The sequence below is a fragment of the Atta colombica genome, unplaced genomic scaffold (assembly GCF_001594045.1).
Source record: "Atta colombica isolate Treedump-2 unplaced genomic scaffold, Acol1.0 scaffold181, whole genome shotgun sequence".
Classification (NCBI taxonomy): Eukaryota; Metazoa; Arthropoda; class Insecta; order Hymenoptera; family Formicidae; genus Atta; species Atta colombica.
Window position 1 is genome coordinate 452,826 of NW_017259273.1, and position 17,578 is coordinate 470,403.

The 17,578-nt window shown below is 32.4% G+C and overlaps 2 protein-coding genes across 6 annotated transcripts in view; both read left to right on the top strand.

The window, feature by feature from the left end:
- The window catches only part of LOC108686453, a 140,142-nt gene extending 133,632 nt beyond the window's left edge, over positions 1 to 6,510 (top strand). For 3 of the 5 annotated variants that reach the window (XM_018191770.1, XM_018191768.1, XM_018191773.1), the window contains 2 exons: positions 1,715 to 2,039; positions 4,912 to 6,510. In XM_018191770.1, coding sequence (XP_018047259.1) covers positions 1,715 to 2,039; positions 4,912 to 5,076 — 490 coding nt within the window. In that variant the 3' untranslated portion in view covers positions 5,077 to 6,510. The remainder of the gene's footprint in view (positions 1 to 1,714; positions 2,040 to 4,911) is intronic. The other 2 variants (XM_018191772.1, XM_018191771.1) reach the window with 2 other exon arrangements.
- Positions 6,511 to 16,062: 9,552 nt separating this feature from the next.
- LOC108686452 (protein SDE2 homolog) overlaps positions 16,063 to 17,578 on the top strand; it is a 2,815-nt gene continuing 1,299 nt past the window's right edge. Inside the window, exon 1 of the mRNA XM_018191767.1 lies at positions 16,063 to 16,213. Within this exon, the coding sequence (XP_018047256.1) occupies positions 16,118 to 16,213 (96 nt within the window). The 5' untranslated portion in view covers positions 16,063 to 16,117. The remainder of the gene's footprint in view (positions 16,214 to 17,578) is intronic.

The window sequence follows — 17,578 nt, forward strand, 5'->3', positions numbered from 1 at the left end:
TATATATATATAAAACGCGGCAAATGTATCGCGAGAACTATCATGAAAATAAAGAAAGATGGCCTGCATCAAGTGCGTAAATTCCCCTTAGAATACTCAGAACTCAGGACGATTATATAATAAATAAATTTCTGTTAACCATTGCAATACATCGCGATAACGTGAGTAAAAAAAAACACTGAGTAAAAAAAAAACGAAAGAAATGTGTTAGAAACGACGATGAAACGAAACAAGAGGCCACGGTCGCCAACGGTCGCCGCTGTCGCTTCGCGTCGTCGTCGTCGTCGGTTATATGTCACGATTACGTGATGTATAGACGTAAGTCCGCCTGGTCGGCCTTCCGGCGCGACAACTGTGACGATGAGCGCGAGTTGTGGTGGCGCGGCGAGCAGGCGGGCGCCGTATACCGTTTGAATTTCGCCGCGGTGCCTATTGGTCGTCGTGCGCGACGCGTGCCAATCGCAGCCGTGCTCGCGCGTGACGTCACAGAGCGGTATAAGAGACAGTCACACATTGTTCGCCGATTCAGATGCGCGCTAGTTTGCGAACGATGAACGGACGGAGGTAGTTGTAGAGGAGTTATATCGGCTGCGGCCTTTCGGCAGTGAGGTACAACGCCGTGCGCCGTTCCTTCGTTCGAATTCATGTCCACGTGCGCGTGATAGGAGAAATAAAAAGAAAATACGGAAAAATAGTTCTTTTGATATCGAGTGCCAAGGATTTACGAAGCTAGTCAGTGCGAATATCGCGCAAGTGTAAATGGTGATATCCTTAGCTACAAGTGAGGCACAAGTCGATAAAGAGAGAGAATATTGGAGAGTGCGTTAGTAAAGTCGTTTGACAGAGCAAGGTGGAAATAGGGATTGTGTATGCGATGGAGATGGAGAGTAACCTAGAAAGAAGGTCGATGTATTCTTAAAACTCTAACGGGAAGAACAAGAGAAGAAAGTTGGTGAAAGAGAGAGAGAGAGAGAGAGAGAGAGAGAGAGAGAGAGAGAGAGAGACAGACAGACAGACTTTTTTTGTCCGCATTTATCTCTGCTGCAAAGACGCATGAATACAAAAGTATCGGTTTAAAAATTCTGAGTCAACTGATGGGTAACGATTACGTTAAAGAAAATAAAGAGAAACACAGAGAGAAATCGTCTCTCGGATGCGAAGAGAGACAGCTGATTTGATGACGGCTCCACGCGCCGTATAATATAAAAAGCGCGCAAGAGAGAAAGAGATATAGACTGAGAGAGGAAAGAATCTATGTTCATTTTTTTCCTCATATTTTAGAATTCCCCAAGTCGCTCGAAGGAAATCCGACAATTCTCGACTCCGAATCCTTGACAATTCGAATGGAACGTACGTCGCCGCACTCCACAGAACCGTGTCGGCTTGCGTAACTTTGGAGTTCTCAGAATTTCAGAGTTCGGACGAATCAAAAGCTCTCATTTTCGAAACCTAGCTGGATCTTTCAGATATAAAATCCGCATAAATTCTGGATGGATCGCGATTTTACGGAACCGATTTCAAAATTTTGTTAGACTTTCGGTCCCTCTGAGCTTCGGGAACTCGTGTATACCCTGGAGAGCTCAAAGAATTCCAACGAGCTGCCGAGTTCCAGGAACGCGGTCGCGAAGACAAGCAAGCTCGCGAGGCTGTACCAAAAGTGCAGGAAGATGGTTGGGAGCAACGGAACTATGATTGCGATTCGCCTTGTTCGCAGCAAGCTGCGAAAGCGCGAGGACCATCATTCAAGCGTGGACGCGGTGCACCCCGAAGCAGTGGTACAAACAGCGACGTCACTTGCGACGCTCGGGGCACCGGCGACGCTCGGGGCACCAGACGATTGCTGCACGCAGATGTCCACGACCACTATGTCGACCGACCTCGGCAACAGCGTTTGCGATGAGCATGTATTCGCGACGACGGTGACGCCGTCCGCCAATCCAGTCGATCCGTTCGCGTGGCAATTCCCGCCCCCGTACCCTCCCCCTCACATGCCACCGGCGCAGTACACGTTGTACAACGATCAGGTTGGTACACACCTTGTACGTACATTTTGTATTTTACAACTGACACTCGACGGTTCTCAACTTTTGTTTCTGCTCAGTATTGAAGAACCATCATTTCAAAAGATTTCAATCTTTTTCTCAATTTTTTTATCTTTATTAAATAATATAAATTTTTTTTCTATCTTTATAAATAATAAAATGATGACTGAAAATGTAGTTTGTTTTTAAACAATTAGTCACCTATAGAGGGATATGAAATTCTTGTAGTTTCCTTATTCTTCATCCAGGACAAAATCTTTTGAATTCAAATTTTATATAAATTAATTTATATGAATTAAATATAAATTAAGCACATAAAAATACCTATATATATATATATATACATTTATTCATACAATGAAATAATATCGATTTCCATTTTGACAACTGTAGCAGAATCGATTGTATCGAGAGATTCTGTGAGAGATTTACAAAAGTGTAATCAAAATGTTAAACTATTAATGCTAAAACTATTTCAATCAGATCTTTCATATATCTGTCCATGATGACAATAATATGGAAAAGAATTTATTCAAATATTTTTTCGAGTCACCTTGCCCCGTAAAGTACAATTAGCTAAAGTCAACGGCATAAAGTTTATTCTTAATCGCTTCTCGCGATCTGTTAGTCGATCTAACCATCGCAATGGCTAACCGACTAACCGGTGGAGCCAGTATGACTAGATTTTACTGGTTTACCCCTGCTACGTTCCAACGACTCGAGGTCGCGTATATCGGCCTGAGCACCCGAAAAAAAGATCCTCGATGTAGAAAACGGTAAACTCAACCAAATATTCTATAAGGATAATTTTCCTCACAAGAAAAAAGAATGACAATAAATCTTACGACTCATTTTCCTTTTTTCCTCCTCAGTAAAATATCGGCTCATACTTTTTAATCCTCCGTATATTAAAGACTTTATTATGCTTCGAATTAAAGGGTAAACTATTTACTTTGAAATTGAAAGAGACTTATTCAACATTTTTTAACATATCATAAACAAGCACAAATCTTAATTTTTCTCTAAAATCACGCAGTTTTATTTTTATAGAATTGAAATACCTTTTGTTAATATTAAATAAAATTTGATATTTAATATTAAATAAAATTTGAAATTCTGCTATCATGTTTTTACAATTCTATAAGTTTGAACAAAAAAACTGCTCAAAAAAAAATCGATAAACTAGAATCCCAGCTATTTGATTTATGTTTTTTTATACATCCTCCATAAGACTCAGAAAAAATAAGAAGCCTGTCAATCGATAGTCGGGACAGTGACCCGCGGCCATCGCGGTTTCACGCTACTTTGCGGACGATCGATTATTCCCGCCGTTCAAATGGCAATCGCTGATTGGTTATAGTCGCGATGCGCCTTTTACCACTCAACCTAACGTAAAGTCGATTCGATCGCGACGAATGCAATAACATTGTTTTTTTTTATAATTTATTTGACCTCATCAACATTACATATGAAAAGTATGACAGAACATTAAAGATTTTTTTTTTTCAATCAAGAAGTTTATTACAATTAGGTCCTCATCACAATTAGGTCGCGTCATAATTTATCGATCTTGTGAAAGGGAAGCTCGTGAATTAATTAGAAAAATTAACTTTTTATTCAGAAGGATATAATTAGAAGACTGCTTTAGATAGAACGCTTAAAATAATCGTCGCTTTTAATAATTTGACACCGATTATTCGATAAGTTTGAATCGATCGCGTAATATTTTTAGTTTCTCTAATCACCATTGAATGAAGAAATACACTTTTTTTATATTAACATGATCGAATGTAAAATGAAAAGTGTTGTGTATATTCACGTTTAATTAGTAATAAACGTAATAACAATGAATGAACAACAATGAATTTTTATGTCACGACAACATGGATTAAACTTTTGACTATAGTTTAGCGATAAAATTACCACGTGAGATATAATAAAGCCGCAGAATGTATGTATAAATACATCGGCGAAATGGGTGCAGCTTTGCTTCTCCGGTCTGACACTAAATTTAGCATCGGTGGGCGTCTATCTACTGCCGCTTACCAGCCTGGTCCCGAATAGGGTGTAGTTGTCGAGGTTCACGAAATACCATTCTTTCGTCTGCGAGATTGGCAGGACGTCGCGATTCTAACCAATAATGCAAATTTGCTAATCTTAAGCAGCTAAATTTTTATGATCTTTGTAAATAAAATATCATTTAATATGTTTAAGCCATTAGAACGATCGCGAAAAAATGATAAGCAAATCGCGTTTCAGAAATGCGAATAAATATCTAATGAAATTCCACTTTTTTTGGTCAATTTCGAAATGAAGTACTTTGCTTGGATAGAATCTGATTCAATGTGTCATACTCGATACGAAAACTTCAAAATTGGCGAAAAAGTACGGTATCTAATTAAAATATTTCAGATTTTAACAGATTTAATGAGATTGTTTTCCAATTCGTTATTTTACCACGTTAATTTTCATAGATTTTAAGCCTACAATGTAAATAATACGACATACTTTTGTAACAATACTTTTGCACAATGTAAATAATACATAATATACTTATTGATTTCCTTGGCAGAAAAGATTTACGAAAAATTACATAGATTGAGACAAGAGCTTAGAAATTATTAGTTTTTCATATATATTCATAGTGGGATGTAGAGCGGCGTTATTTTTCTAAAAAAATCTAGAAATCCTTCGATGTCGAACAACGCCATTCACATCCCACTACGAACATCTAAAAAATTAAGAATTTCTAAGATCTTGTCTCAATCTATGTAGTTTTTCTGTATTTTTTTGTAAAAATTTTGTTTCCGTCAGGGTTATTTTCCGTTTTAATGGTGAATGATGTATAAAACAATCTCTGATTTTACAGGATACCCTCGTACACGCTTTGCCGTCGGACCGGCCTGGATTTGCGAAGGGCTTCCGCAAGAACCTTGGTGGACGCTGGCGTCGATTAGTAAAGGGTAAAGAGACAGATACCTGTGCCATTCCCCCCGAGCTGAAGGATCAGCTAAAAACTATTTATGTCTATTGACGGCCAAAAGCCTGTCCGGAAGCCTGAAAACCCCGAAGAGGAATCTGAAAATTATCAATAAAAACACGATGACTATTGATAAAAGCAAGAAGAGGCTCTAGTCAAGAAATCAAGGAAAAACATTAAAGAGATTGAAATGAAAAGAGGAATTAGGGAAGACGTTAAAGAGATTTAACAAAACTGAATGACGGAAACATAGAAGGAGCAGACATAAAGATGAAAAAAAGTTTGGGAGCGTATAAAAAGACCGAAATCTAAAGAGACAGAAGAAATTTCGGGGAAGGAATAGGCATAGATACAGGAACTGATCTGGCCAAAAGTTGACATATCAAAAAGTGTGCCTGAAGAGGATGCAACGAAGTGCCTTCTTTTATTCCACAAGCGCCTTCTCATGAGACTGATACCGCAAAAGAAATCGCGATGGGTGCGAACATGGGTGCGACAAAGCGAGTTACCTCGTAGCTTCTGCGCAATTAAAAGCCGACAAATCGTCGTATTTCGAATAGTTAATTAGCATTAGTGCGTCGACTGGACTTATGAAAAATACAAGCGGCATGCGATCGATCGTTCGGCCAATTTTCGGGATTTCGCAAAAAGCCGATTCTTTATCTTTTAGTTAATCGCGATCAAATCTCAATTTTTACAGCTTCGACGAATTTGAAATCGCAATCTCGAGAAGAAATTTGATTATAAAACTAAATTATTATTTGTTAAAAAAGAAAATCAGCATATATATTTTTCTAAAATTGTATACTGAATGGAAAGACTTGCAGCTGCTGGTCATCGTGCATTGTATCACGCTCTTCAGCAGCACAACGAAACTGGCAATGATCCGTACTTTATCCAACTATAGGTATATAAAGCATCGTTCAAAGCTAAAATAGATATTAAAAAAATCCTTAAATATGATTTTGTATTTAAAGTGAATCTCAATGAGATGAGACAAACTTGATTCACTTTGGCTTTATATGCATACATGAATTTTTTTCTTAGACATTTCCTGATTCATCTTGTACGAATGAAGTCGATCGCTATCTCGCTCCCGTAGTTGGTTTCGAGGCCGCCGACGTCAAACTGTGTAAATAAAATGTAGCGATCTCTCTGGACAAAAGTCCGCGGGATGTATGATTTAATCAACGAATGGGCTTTCGTGTTCCTAAAAATCCTCAGGGGTCTAAAGGAGGTTCTAGGATTCGAGAATCTGAAGAGCCTCCCGCCGTCAGAACGGAATGCGGCGCCTCGAAATAATAAAAGAGATAGATCAATTTAAAATTATTCAACTATTATGACGGCTCATATTGAGTCCGCTTTATTGTAACGCTGACGTGATATTTCACTTGTGCGCTTGCGTTGACCCTTTGACTGCTATTTAATACTTATTCGACGAATAAAGTATTATAAAGTATTATGACTGTTTGAATGTCATCGCATTCTTAAAGAAAATTTTGAAAGCTATTTATGATAAATAATTATTTCTATATTGAACTCAATAATATTTATGTATTTAATTATGTGATAATACATTTAATACATTTAAAAATTTTAAAATTATGAATTATTCTTGAGAATTATTGAAATAAATTTTAGTATCTTTTATTGACAAATAATAAGAATTGTTCAATAATCTAATAATTTTATTTATAAACATATCGATTGTACTTGGATTAATTATCAGTCAAAGAGTTAAGCGGCATAGTGACATGAAAGGAGTTTCTCGCGTCAATGATTAATTAGTTTAAGAAGATTAGTTAAAGAAATCGACGGAGATGACATTCGGTCATTGGAGAAGGTCTGCAGATTTGATTAAAATTATTAAACTTTAGACATATTTAAGCATGAAATTTTATTTTTACTTAAAGACAATAAGAATTGTGATTAAACAATTAATTGTTTCTATTGCTATAGAAATTGTTTATGAAGTGAATGAATTTAGAAATTATTTATACAATTTTAATTAAGGAACAATTTTCGCATTTAACAATGATTATTTGATTGTTTTTCATTATTTTATATATAGATTATATTTTTAGTATTTTTATTTTCCAAAAGTATCGAGTAATTTCCACTGGTGTAGATATTAAATATTTATTTTCTCGCTATATCCTACGAAAATTGGCAGTACTTCATGAATGACCGAAAATCTAGAGGATTGTAATCCTCAATATAGTATTGTAGAATGTAAATAGAATAACGGGTAATCTGTCGATTTTTAGAGTTACTTTTAAGGGCGCAACCGGCAATATTTCTTGCAACAGATTTATGAGATGTTTTATTGACTCGCAGTTTCAATTCTTTGAATATTATATTGAATATCATATTCGGGAAAAAAATAAAAAAGTTAATTTTTTATACGACGAAATATTACTTTGATCTATTGTTATGTAAGTAATTTTATGTCAATTCAATGACCAATTTGTCAAGCATATTGAAAAAAAGATTGTCTTAAAAGGATAAAATTTAACTGTTTGTGTGAAGCGCAAACAGGTAATTAAATTTTTCACTTATGCATATGAATTCAAATAGAAAATGTACAATATATTTCGATTCCAATTTTGGCATTATCAATTATTAATAATATCAAATTAAAGTAAAAATATTCATCACATGATGACGTTGTGAAATTGTGCGTAAAATATTCAAACTTAAATAAAATATTAATTTTATTATTATATTCGAAAACGAATTCAGTACTGCGATTCTGTAATTCTTAACGACAGTTTCAATACTGTTATATTGTCACGCAAAGATTATATATTGAAAAATCCTAGCAACAAGACATAATGATATCAAATTGTCGTTAAAAGTTACAGAATCAGGATATTGGAACGTAGGCGTAGGTCATATGACACACGAAATTAGTTGCAATACTATGCCTGCGATAATGTATTAAATGCATTAATGGTTTCCGGTGCGCTTTACACTCAACGATCAAATTTCTGTGTAGAATCATACTTTTTTGTTTACATAACTAATTGTATGGTTCAGTTGCTTCGTGTAGAATAAAAGAAAAGGAAAATCGGTTGCGTGTTACAGAGTATTTTCGTGAACACGCAAATATACCGAACACCGTAGACCTAGTAGGCTGTGTTCCAAAATTCACTACCAGCATTGAAAATCTAAAATTTACGTTACATATACTATACATTTTCAGCAGTGAATTTTAAAACACAGCCTCGATTGTACAGTGTATGACAAACCGTTTCTGTTCTCTTTCTCCGTCTTTTTGTAAATAATAGAAAGTATCAGGATGAGGGTTCGCGCTTCTCGTCACCTAGTCACTCGTTTGATTAATGTTTCGTTGAAATATAGCTGTAACGATGAAAACCAATTGACGCAGCTTTTTCTCCCCAACAATAAAGACGTTAAATAAAGAAGCAAAAAAATGTTACAAACGAAGGAATTGTGTCTTAATCAACTGGAAATTTTATATTTCAGAATTTATCTTTAATCCTTACTCTTATTTTTAATGACGCGTGGGTGAAAAACGTGAGAGACGCATGATTAAATATTTGCTATATTATAGGAGCGACTTCAATCTTTTTACAATACTCATTACAATAATGAACTGAGGGATAAGACAATTTCCCGTTGTCTGATCAAGCTGAAATTTAGCAGGAAATTATTTTTTTTTGTAGATTGAAACTATTCTGAAGGGTGCTACAGAAAAAAATTTATAATATAAAAAATAAAGATCATCTAATACACACACACACAGACACACACACACACACACATACATTATGTGTATATATTTATTTATACATATATTTTTTTATATATGTAGAAGAAAATTACCAGTACTGACATAGGTCTCCTAAAGAGATAACCTCTTATTTCTCGAAAATTGCATTTAATTAATATAAAAGCATGATTTGTTTGGGTAATTAAAGATGTGAAATTCCATAATACATATTTGCAATTTGTTTTGTATGAAATCAGTTAAAATTTGTAAAATTTATAAAAACAAATTTTACAAATGCGAAAGTAACAAATTTTCTTTTGCAAATTGCATAATTTAATTTTTAAATGATGAGTGAATATATTATTGTTTTACATGTTCACAGTTCTCTAAAATTATTTTATTTATATTTTTTTTTTCTTTTTGCCTGTTTTGTTTATTCTGTCAGGTTCTTATTTTTATTTCTCTACGAAAAAATTAAAGAGGATATTTGAATTGAAAAATTGATGAATTTTTTCAATTCATATTTCATTTTCTTAATTCTTATTTTAAGAATAATCAGTTTAAATATTTATATTCGCGATATTCGCAAAACCAACAAAGACTTACTTAAAGCAGTAACCGCGCAGACACGTAGAACATAATTCTCAACTGTTTTGGCCAAACAGACACAAACAAGTCTAGAAAGCCCTCCTTCCCTTCCTGAGTCTTTCCATTGAAAAAAACATCCGAAATAGCCAGATACTCGTTTTATTTGATTTCGTACAAATATATACTAAATATAAAATGCTTAAGGGGAGAAATTCAAATAAATAGCTAAAAATTCATCAATTTTTGGGAATTTATTGTGAAGAATATATTGAATCAATCTTTTTGAAACTTTTAGTATACTTTATTATTTAATTGTAAATTTGAAAAAAACTTATTTTTAATATATATTTAAATATTAAAATATAAAATGTAAAATAAGGATATAAAAAAAGATGCTTCGCGCCATGAAGGGACTGCTGTTTTTATCTGAAAATTCAAAATGTTAGTTAATGAATATACGCTCAACATGAACCTATGTTTAAGTTAAAAAAAGGCAAAAATAAAAAATAGTAACATTCCAAAAAAAGCTGCGTTTAAAACAAAGAATACTAAAAAAAAATTATTTATTTCAAAACATTTACAGTGAGAGCAAAAAGTATTCGTACAAGGAAATTCGTTATAAAAAAAGCCTTATTTGTAGAAAATAAACATTAATTAGCAATTTTATACAATGAATATATTCTGTTCTAATATAAACAAACGAACTTAGTATATATTCCTGATTTTAAAAGCTAAATCTCTCGTCTGTACGAATAATTTTTAATTTTCGCTTATTTCTCGGATGATATATTTTGTATAATTAATATACATCATTTTGGTATTTATTTAATTTTAATAAACATACAGATTATTTTATTCTTTATGAATAAATTGTTAATTATCCAACAAGAAATGTTAATTAAACGTCAAATCAAATTGGTGTTAAAATCATCGAATTTATATCGATTCGACATCATTTCGATAACTCATTTCTCGCTGGATAATATTTATTCTTTTAAAATAAAGTTTTTTTAAAAAATTTTCTCGTACGAATACTTTTTATACTCACTGTATGTAAAAAAATAGGTTCATGCTGTGAAGAGAGAAAGAAGATGCTATAGAATATGTGTACGCAAGGAGAAATTTGTTATTTAAAAATTGTTTAAGCTACATTCCATCGCGAAAAAATTGAGGCCGAAAATTGTCATTTCGAGAAAAAGACTGTTTTATGCTAATCTGCAATATTAGATTCGTACATCAATTCTTCTTCTTCCTCAAAATGTAATAACAAAGTCCTCTGTTGCTTTTAGCAATTACAAAAGAATTGATAAGAAATCAAACGACGCGTATCTGCGGGTATCGCTCAGCACCGCGCGCTGTTGGCACTAATAGCTACTTTAAATTTTTGAATTCAGTTCTATGACATTTTGTTCTATATATTACATACTATTGATTTATGAAAAAAAAATTTGATTTTTTTTTCAACCTTCTACATGAGTTTTCTCTTTAAAAAAATCGGATGACTTTAAACGCGTTCGTCTTGAAACGACAAAGTCGTTTCAAAGTCAGTGAACTATGACCTCGAGAACTAATTCTAATCTAATCGGGTTTCGAGAGATTTCGTTAACAAATTTCTGCCGTAGTCAACTTGTAAAAAACTGCTGACTTTTTTAAATTGAATATTTCTTTAGGTGCAGATAAAGATAAGTAAAAAAAACCTGTGCTTCTGTTCGCTATAATTTCGGCAATTTTTAGAATTTTTTATCGAGAGGTTCATCCCATAGAAAAAATTCTTATAATATGCTTTTGGTTGTTTTTTTTTCAGATAAAATGAAAATATCACTTATCGATTTTTACAAAATTTTCTAGCTAGAAGCATATTTCATATTAACAATCTTAGTAAATAATTAATTTTTTTAATAAGAAAATCATAAATAAATACAAATGTATAATAAATAAGCATTGCAAATTTAAAAAAAAATTAATGAAGGACTATGAAAAAAATAATAACACCTAATTCCAATTCAGGCGAAACCCCCCCTTAATATAAAATTTCAAATAATTCAAAAACTTACTACTATAATATCGTCTGCTAAAAAATACTTTCTAGCTTGTATTTATGTTTTCAAAATTTTAGTTTCGGTTTCCAAATATAATTCAAAAATAATCCATATAATACCGATTGTTACGGAAAATTTTGAACCTTTCATATCTCACGTGCAACAATTCTGAAAAGATTGTAATATATCATATGAGATGTTTTAATAGAAATGTTTCTAAAAGTTCTTATATGCAATAAATTAAAAAACACATTTAAACAGAATAAAAAATCATCATGATGTTAAAATGGCTCCAAAATATTTACTAAGTCATTTTTTTATCAATTCAGTTTAATATTATTTTGAGTTATCGTGAGTTATTCTACTTTAATTGCGAAAAATGTTTATATATAAATAATGGTATTATGTGAAAAGTGTGATTTTTTTAATAATGATTATGTATATATGCTATGATTATGTATATATATAATATATGATTAATTAATCAAAATAATTGGTAGTAATCTATAAATAGATTACAATTCTTAATAAATTTTAAATATTTCAGAAATGATATTTAAATATTATTTAATTGATACTTAAATAATATTTTAATTTATTATGTCGACATAAATTTAAGTATATCAATCAAGTATATATATTTAAATATCATTTTTAAAGTACTAGAAATAGCTGAAACCTTTTTAATATTTTAAAAAGATTACAGATTTTTTTCTATAACATTTCATTAATCTTTCAACAAAGTTTCATGTACAAGAATCGCAGACATTTTGTTATTCCAGAATTGTCTTAAAAATATTGTAGACATATTTTGCAATTTTTATGAAATGTTTTACTTTTCGATTGAAAAATTTCTGAAAACTTTCGGTGCTGTATGAAAAAATAATATGACAATAGAGTCTCTCTACCAGAGTCTGATCATTCACTGTATTCGCGTCTATTGACTGAATAAGCTCAAGAATAACATGATGGAACCAATGAGAATTACTATAAAATTCAAACTAAATTTAAACAAGAGAGATACAATAATTCTGTCTGACTGTCGCATTTTTCTACTTAATTCTACTACAGTTTCTTATTTCGAATGGAAATGTATCGAATGAGTATATTTTTATTAAGTTTTGCGATGACATCAATTCTAAGGTTACATTCCAAAACGTCCTCTCAGAGGAAAATTTTACTCGAAATATTGTAGTATTATACGATTACAAGTCTTATATATATTTCAAGTAAAATTTTTTTCGAAAAGGAATATAACTTAAGTAAATACTCTTGTTATGCTTACATCCTGTTGTTCCATGTTTAAACCTTTGCATAAGAGTGATGTTAATCCAACTTTTCAACAGTGTCACGACAAGAAAGTGGATAAATTAAAGAGAATTCAGTCACGTGATCATTTATCGCTGCGACAAGCGAGACTGTGTTCCAAAATTGTTTGTCAGCGCTGACACCGTTAACGCCGTTTCAAAAATCATCGTAACACGTTGCATGGTATAAAAAGTAAGGTGAACCATTCTCACGAATATGCAGTGGGTTGAAAGTAGTGAAGAGAGCTGTCAACCAATCAATTTTTGAGTTCATTTGCAGAAATTCATATGATTCGTTCTGCAAATAAATACTCTGCAAATTAGTACAATTTTGATTGGTCGAACTCCGCCATTATGCGTAATTATGGTTCACCTTATATAATTTCATCATGGCAGTGCTATGAGAGAGTAAAGACATCACTAATTTTGTCGTCATTTCTTGCGGCTGCTGAAGTGAGGCAACTACAGTATTTAAGAGGGCGAGCAATTTAAAATGTGTATTCACACCAATTGCATGCTTACTAAAATTGGAACGCTGTTGATAATTTTTATGACGATATACCTGCGTTAACAATCAATTTTGGAACACAGCTCATGAAATTGTACCTGTAGCAGGAAATAACAAAATTAGCGACGTCTTTACTCTCTCACAGCACTGCCACAGTGCTATGATGATTTTGACAGTTGAACGGTGTTGACAGCGCTAGCAAACAATTTTGAAATACAGCCTTTAACTTTTAACTTTTAGGTGCTTTTTTATGCTGACGCTTATTTTCAGAGTCAAACAGATCACATGATCAAAATTAGCCTAGCTTCCACCGAAAGTTTAATCCGGATCAGAATGTAAGAACCAATTAACTACAGTCGAGTATTCCCCTGTTACAGTTGAACGACAGAAGAATGCTCGAATTGTAGTTGGTTGATTCTTAAGAGCTCTGCACAGTAAAAAGAACAGGAAATAGAGAACAGAGAATAATGCCCGCATTCATAGTCAGTCATCTTGTATGAGGGCAAGTCAATAAGTTTTTCAAAATACATAGTGAAACATATTTTTTGTGATCGATTCATTTTTATTTCTTAACATAGTCTTCTTTCAGCTCGATATATCTGATCCAATGATTCTCCAACTTTTTTAAGCCGTCCGAATAATATGATTTGTCCAATCTTTCAAAATAAGCCTCTGTTTCGGCGATGAGCTGCTCTCTGATGGTGAATCTCTTTTCTCCGAATCATTTTTTTGAAAACAGGAAATAGTCGCAGGAGACTAAATCTGGCGAATATGCTGATTGGGAAGCAATTCGTAGCGAAATTCGTTGAATTTGACCATCGGTGCCGGGCACGGTAAACCCGTGCATCTTGATGGAAGAGCACTTTCTTCTTCGCCAAATGGGAACGTTTTTTTCTTTAAAATATTGTTGAAACAGTTCAATAAGACTGCATAATAATCGCCATTGATCGTTTGCTTTGACGGAAAGTAATCAATATGAATTATACCGCGTGCATACTAAAATGTGACCTTTCTGGCCGACATTATGATCTTCGCCTTCTTCGAAGCTGGTTCACCCGATGAAATTCATTGTTTTGTTCTTTTGTCTCGGATGTGAAATAATGGATCCATGTTTCGTCCACAATAATGAATCGACACAGAAATTCATCTGGATTACGTTGAAACATCTCAAAACATTGTTTTGAAATCGTCACATGGTCTACAGCAAACGCGGCATCTTGCCGATAGCTTTTTTATACCCAATTGTTCGTGCAAAATTGAAATCACTGTGCCATGTGATATGCCCATGGCCTCAACAAGCTCGCGCATTTTCACTCGTCGATCAGAACAATATCGTGGACTTTATCGATGATTTCTGGCGTAGCAACCTCAATTGGACATCCCGAACGAGGTGCATTACATGTGGATGTACGATTACGTTTAAATTCATTCTCCCAATTGTATTATATATAGTCGCAAACACTGGTGCAGATGTGCTATGAACATTATCCAGTTTGGCTTTGATTTCATTCGGCGTTAAACTTTTCATATGTAGATGTTTGATCATTGCACGAAACTTGTTTTTTTGCAAAAAATACATATAAAGGTTGTTCGCTTTAATCGTCTACAGAAATGAAACGCGATGAATTCTGCTCAAAATTTGACAGTAATCAGCTGAGAGATGCTACTTGTCAAAAAGTAATGTGACATGACACTGCGAGTACCCTCTGACAGATTTTCTAAGAATTTATTGACTTGCCCTTAAAGCTTCCTTAAATTATCTTTAGATGCTCAGCAGTCAATGAAATAATTTGTACAGTATCTGAAGATAAATTTAAGGAAGCCTTAAATATAAGGCCTAACTATGAATATGGATATAAGAATTTCAACTTTCGTATTCCTGAATAGTTCTAAACTGTACTTACACATATCCTTAGTGCACTTTTATGCACAAAACTTCTACGACAAATAAATCCGTATTAAACTAAAGAACACATAAATTGAGCATCGTATATATTCTTTTGTTCATAAATAAACTAATTACAACTAAAAAAATCTTGATTTACATATTGACAGCTTCATTTTCCCAAATAAAGCATGTATACAAATGCATAAATTCGAAATGATCGCGTTTCGCGGAATGGATGCGAATTTGCGGTACTTTATAGATCTAGTGACTTTAAGGAACATTGCGCTGGTATGCCAGAGGCATAAGGCTGCATTTTTTTCTGACGCTCGATTCGACCGTCAAAACTTGATCAAAATTGACGAATACCAAGCATCAATGGTCTAGTTTCCACCGTTTAATTCGGATTAGAATGCAAGGGACTCTGAAATAATAAAAGGAACAGGAAACAGAGAACAGAGAATAAGAATTTCAACCTATCAAAAACTATGTATTCCACAATACATGATTTCTGATAGGTTGAAATTCTTATATCCGTATTCATAGTCACATCACACGTGTGATTATCACACGTGCATGAACTTGAACTTTTTTATGTGACATTTCTGAAATCAATTGTACTTTATAATCTAGTGACTTTAATGTCCGTAGTGCGCGACACGCGATATCCAATGAGTGTATAGCTTTACTGATATTCTCATTCTAAAGATATTGGTGTCATGCACGACTAATATCGCGCTAATATATCTGCCATTAAGACATTTTCACAAGCCGCTCCGTTTCCGACAAAAAAGATCACGTGGTGATCATAATTGATGAATATCAAGCGTCAATTTTTATCACATGATCGTTTTGTCGCTAAAACAGTCGATTTGAGCGGCTCATGAAAATATATCGTTAGGTGACATGAGCGCCAATGACGACACCCGTAAAAAAATCTGACAATCTTGTACAATCCCGTTTTGGAATAAGTTGCATATGTTCGTACTTGTATTGACTTGTAGTCTAAAAACAAATCTTATATAAATAAAAATGTTGAATGTGAAGATCGTGGGAGTATCCTTGAAATGCAGCTTCAACACACCGGTCTCTGTGCAAGAATTAAAACAAGAAATTGAAAGAGAAACAGTAAGTGATAGACTTTAAATTTTTTAACTTAACCTTAAATTATTTTTTATTCCTTGGAATTCTTGTAGCGCTTTCTAATAGGAAAGTTAGTACAACACTGGTGCAATTGAATGCAAATCGATTTAGTTTGTGTTAATGAAGAATTTAGTCTTTTTAAGATTTTGAGATTAACGTAATGACAAAAAAAATTTATTATTAAGGCCTGGTTTTTCATTATCTGGTTAACTTGAGTAAGCTTAACATGATGTTTCATTCAATAAGCTTTATCCATAATATCATCATAAATGAAATTTATTGAATAAAATATCAGGTTAAGCCTAATCAAGTTAAGATAATGAAAAACCAGCTTTAAAAAAATTAAATTATTTATTAACATTGAAAACATATAAATTGATTTGTATTCAGTGTTGCACTAATTAGTAGAAAACGCTATTAATTTCTTAAAACAATTTGATTCAAACAATTGAAATCTCAATGTATAATTTGCATTTAATATTTTAGTTTGTTAATATGAATTTGATGAAATTATGTACATTCAATATCTTGTGTAAAACAAAAATTTGAAAAATAAAAATAGCTGCTTAATGCTCCAAAAATTAATTAAGTGTGAAAGACAATGTATTTAAAAATTAGAAGATCTATTAAGCCAAAGAAAAGAGTAATATAAATATATGTTATAATAGAAAAAAAATAGTGCATGAAATATGAAATTATAAATAGAAATTAAATTACTGATAAGAATGAATCAAATAAATATGAGAGAAAGAATTCTATTTTCAAAGTGGATCTTCATGCTCAATAATATGCAAATTTTTACTACTTATACTTTTCAGTTTTATAAATTATGTGCAGATTCAGTTTGTTGGATTTGAATCACAGTTACAAACTAAAACTAAAATAGCATAATTGATATTGCATTGTGTACAGAAAGCAAAAGATGATTCAGGATCTTGCTTTATGTGAAAAGTTTAAAGAACTCTGCAATAATAAATCTTATTTTTTATTGTTCTGAACAATATAAAAGATCTAAGAGAAAATTAAAATCCATATAGAATCATAATTATACATTCACTTTATATTAAAAATACTAGGTAACAAGAGATGAATAATATGTGCAAAGTTGAAAAACTGTACAATGATCAATATTTTCTATGCCAAACGAAGTCCATAATTATACAATTCTACATGAGTTTTCAATTTTCTATACAAAACAAGGTCCTATGTTGCCTGATATTTGCAGTACAAAAGTAGTAATGTAGTCTATAATTATATAATTTCAGATGGATTTTTAATTTTTTTATACCAAATATGATATATATATATCATATGATCATACATCATATATTTTTTAATTTTTAGATATAT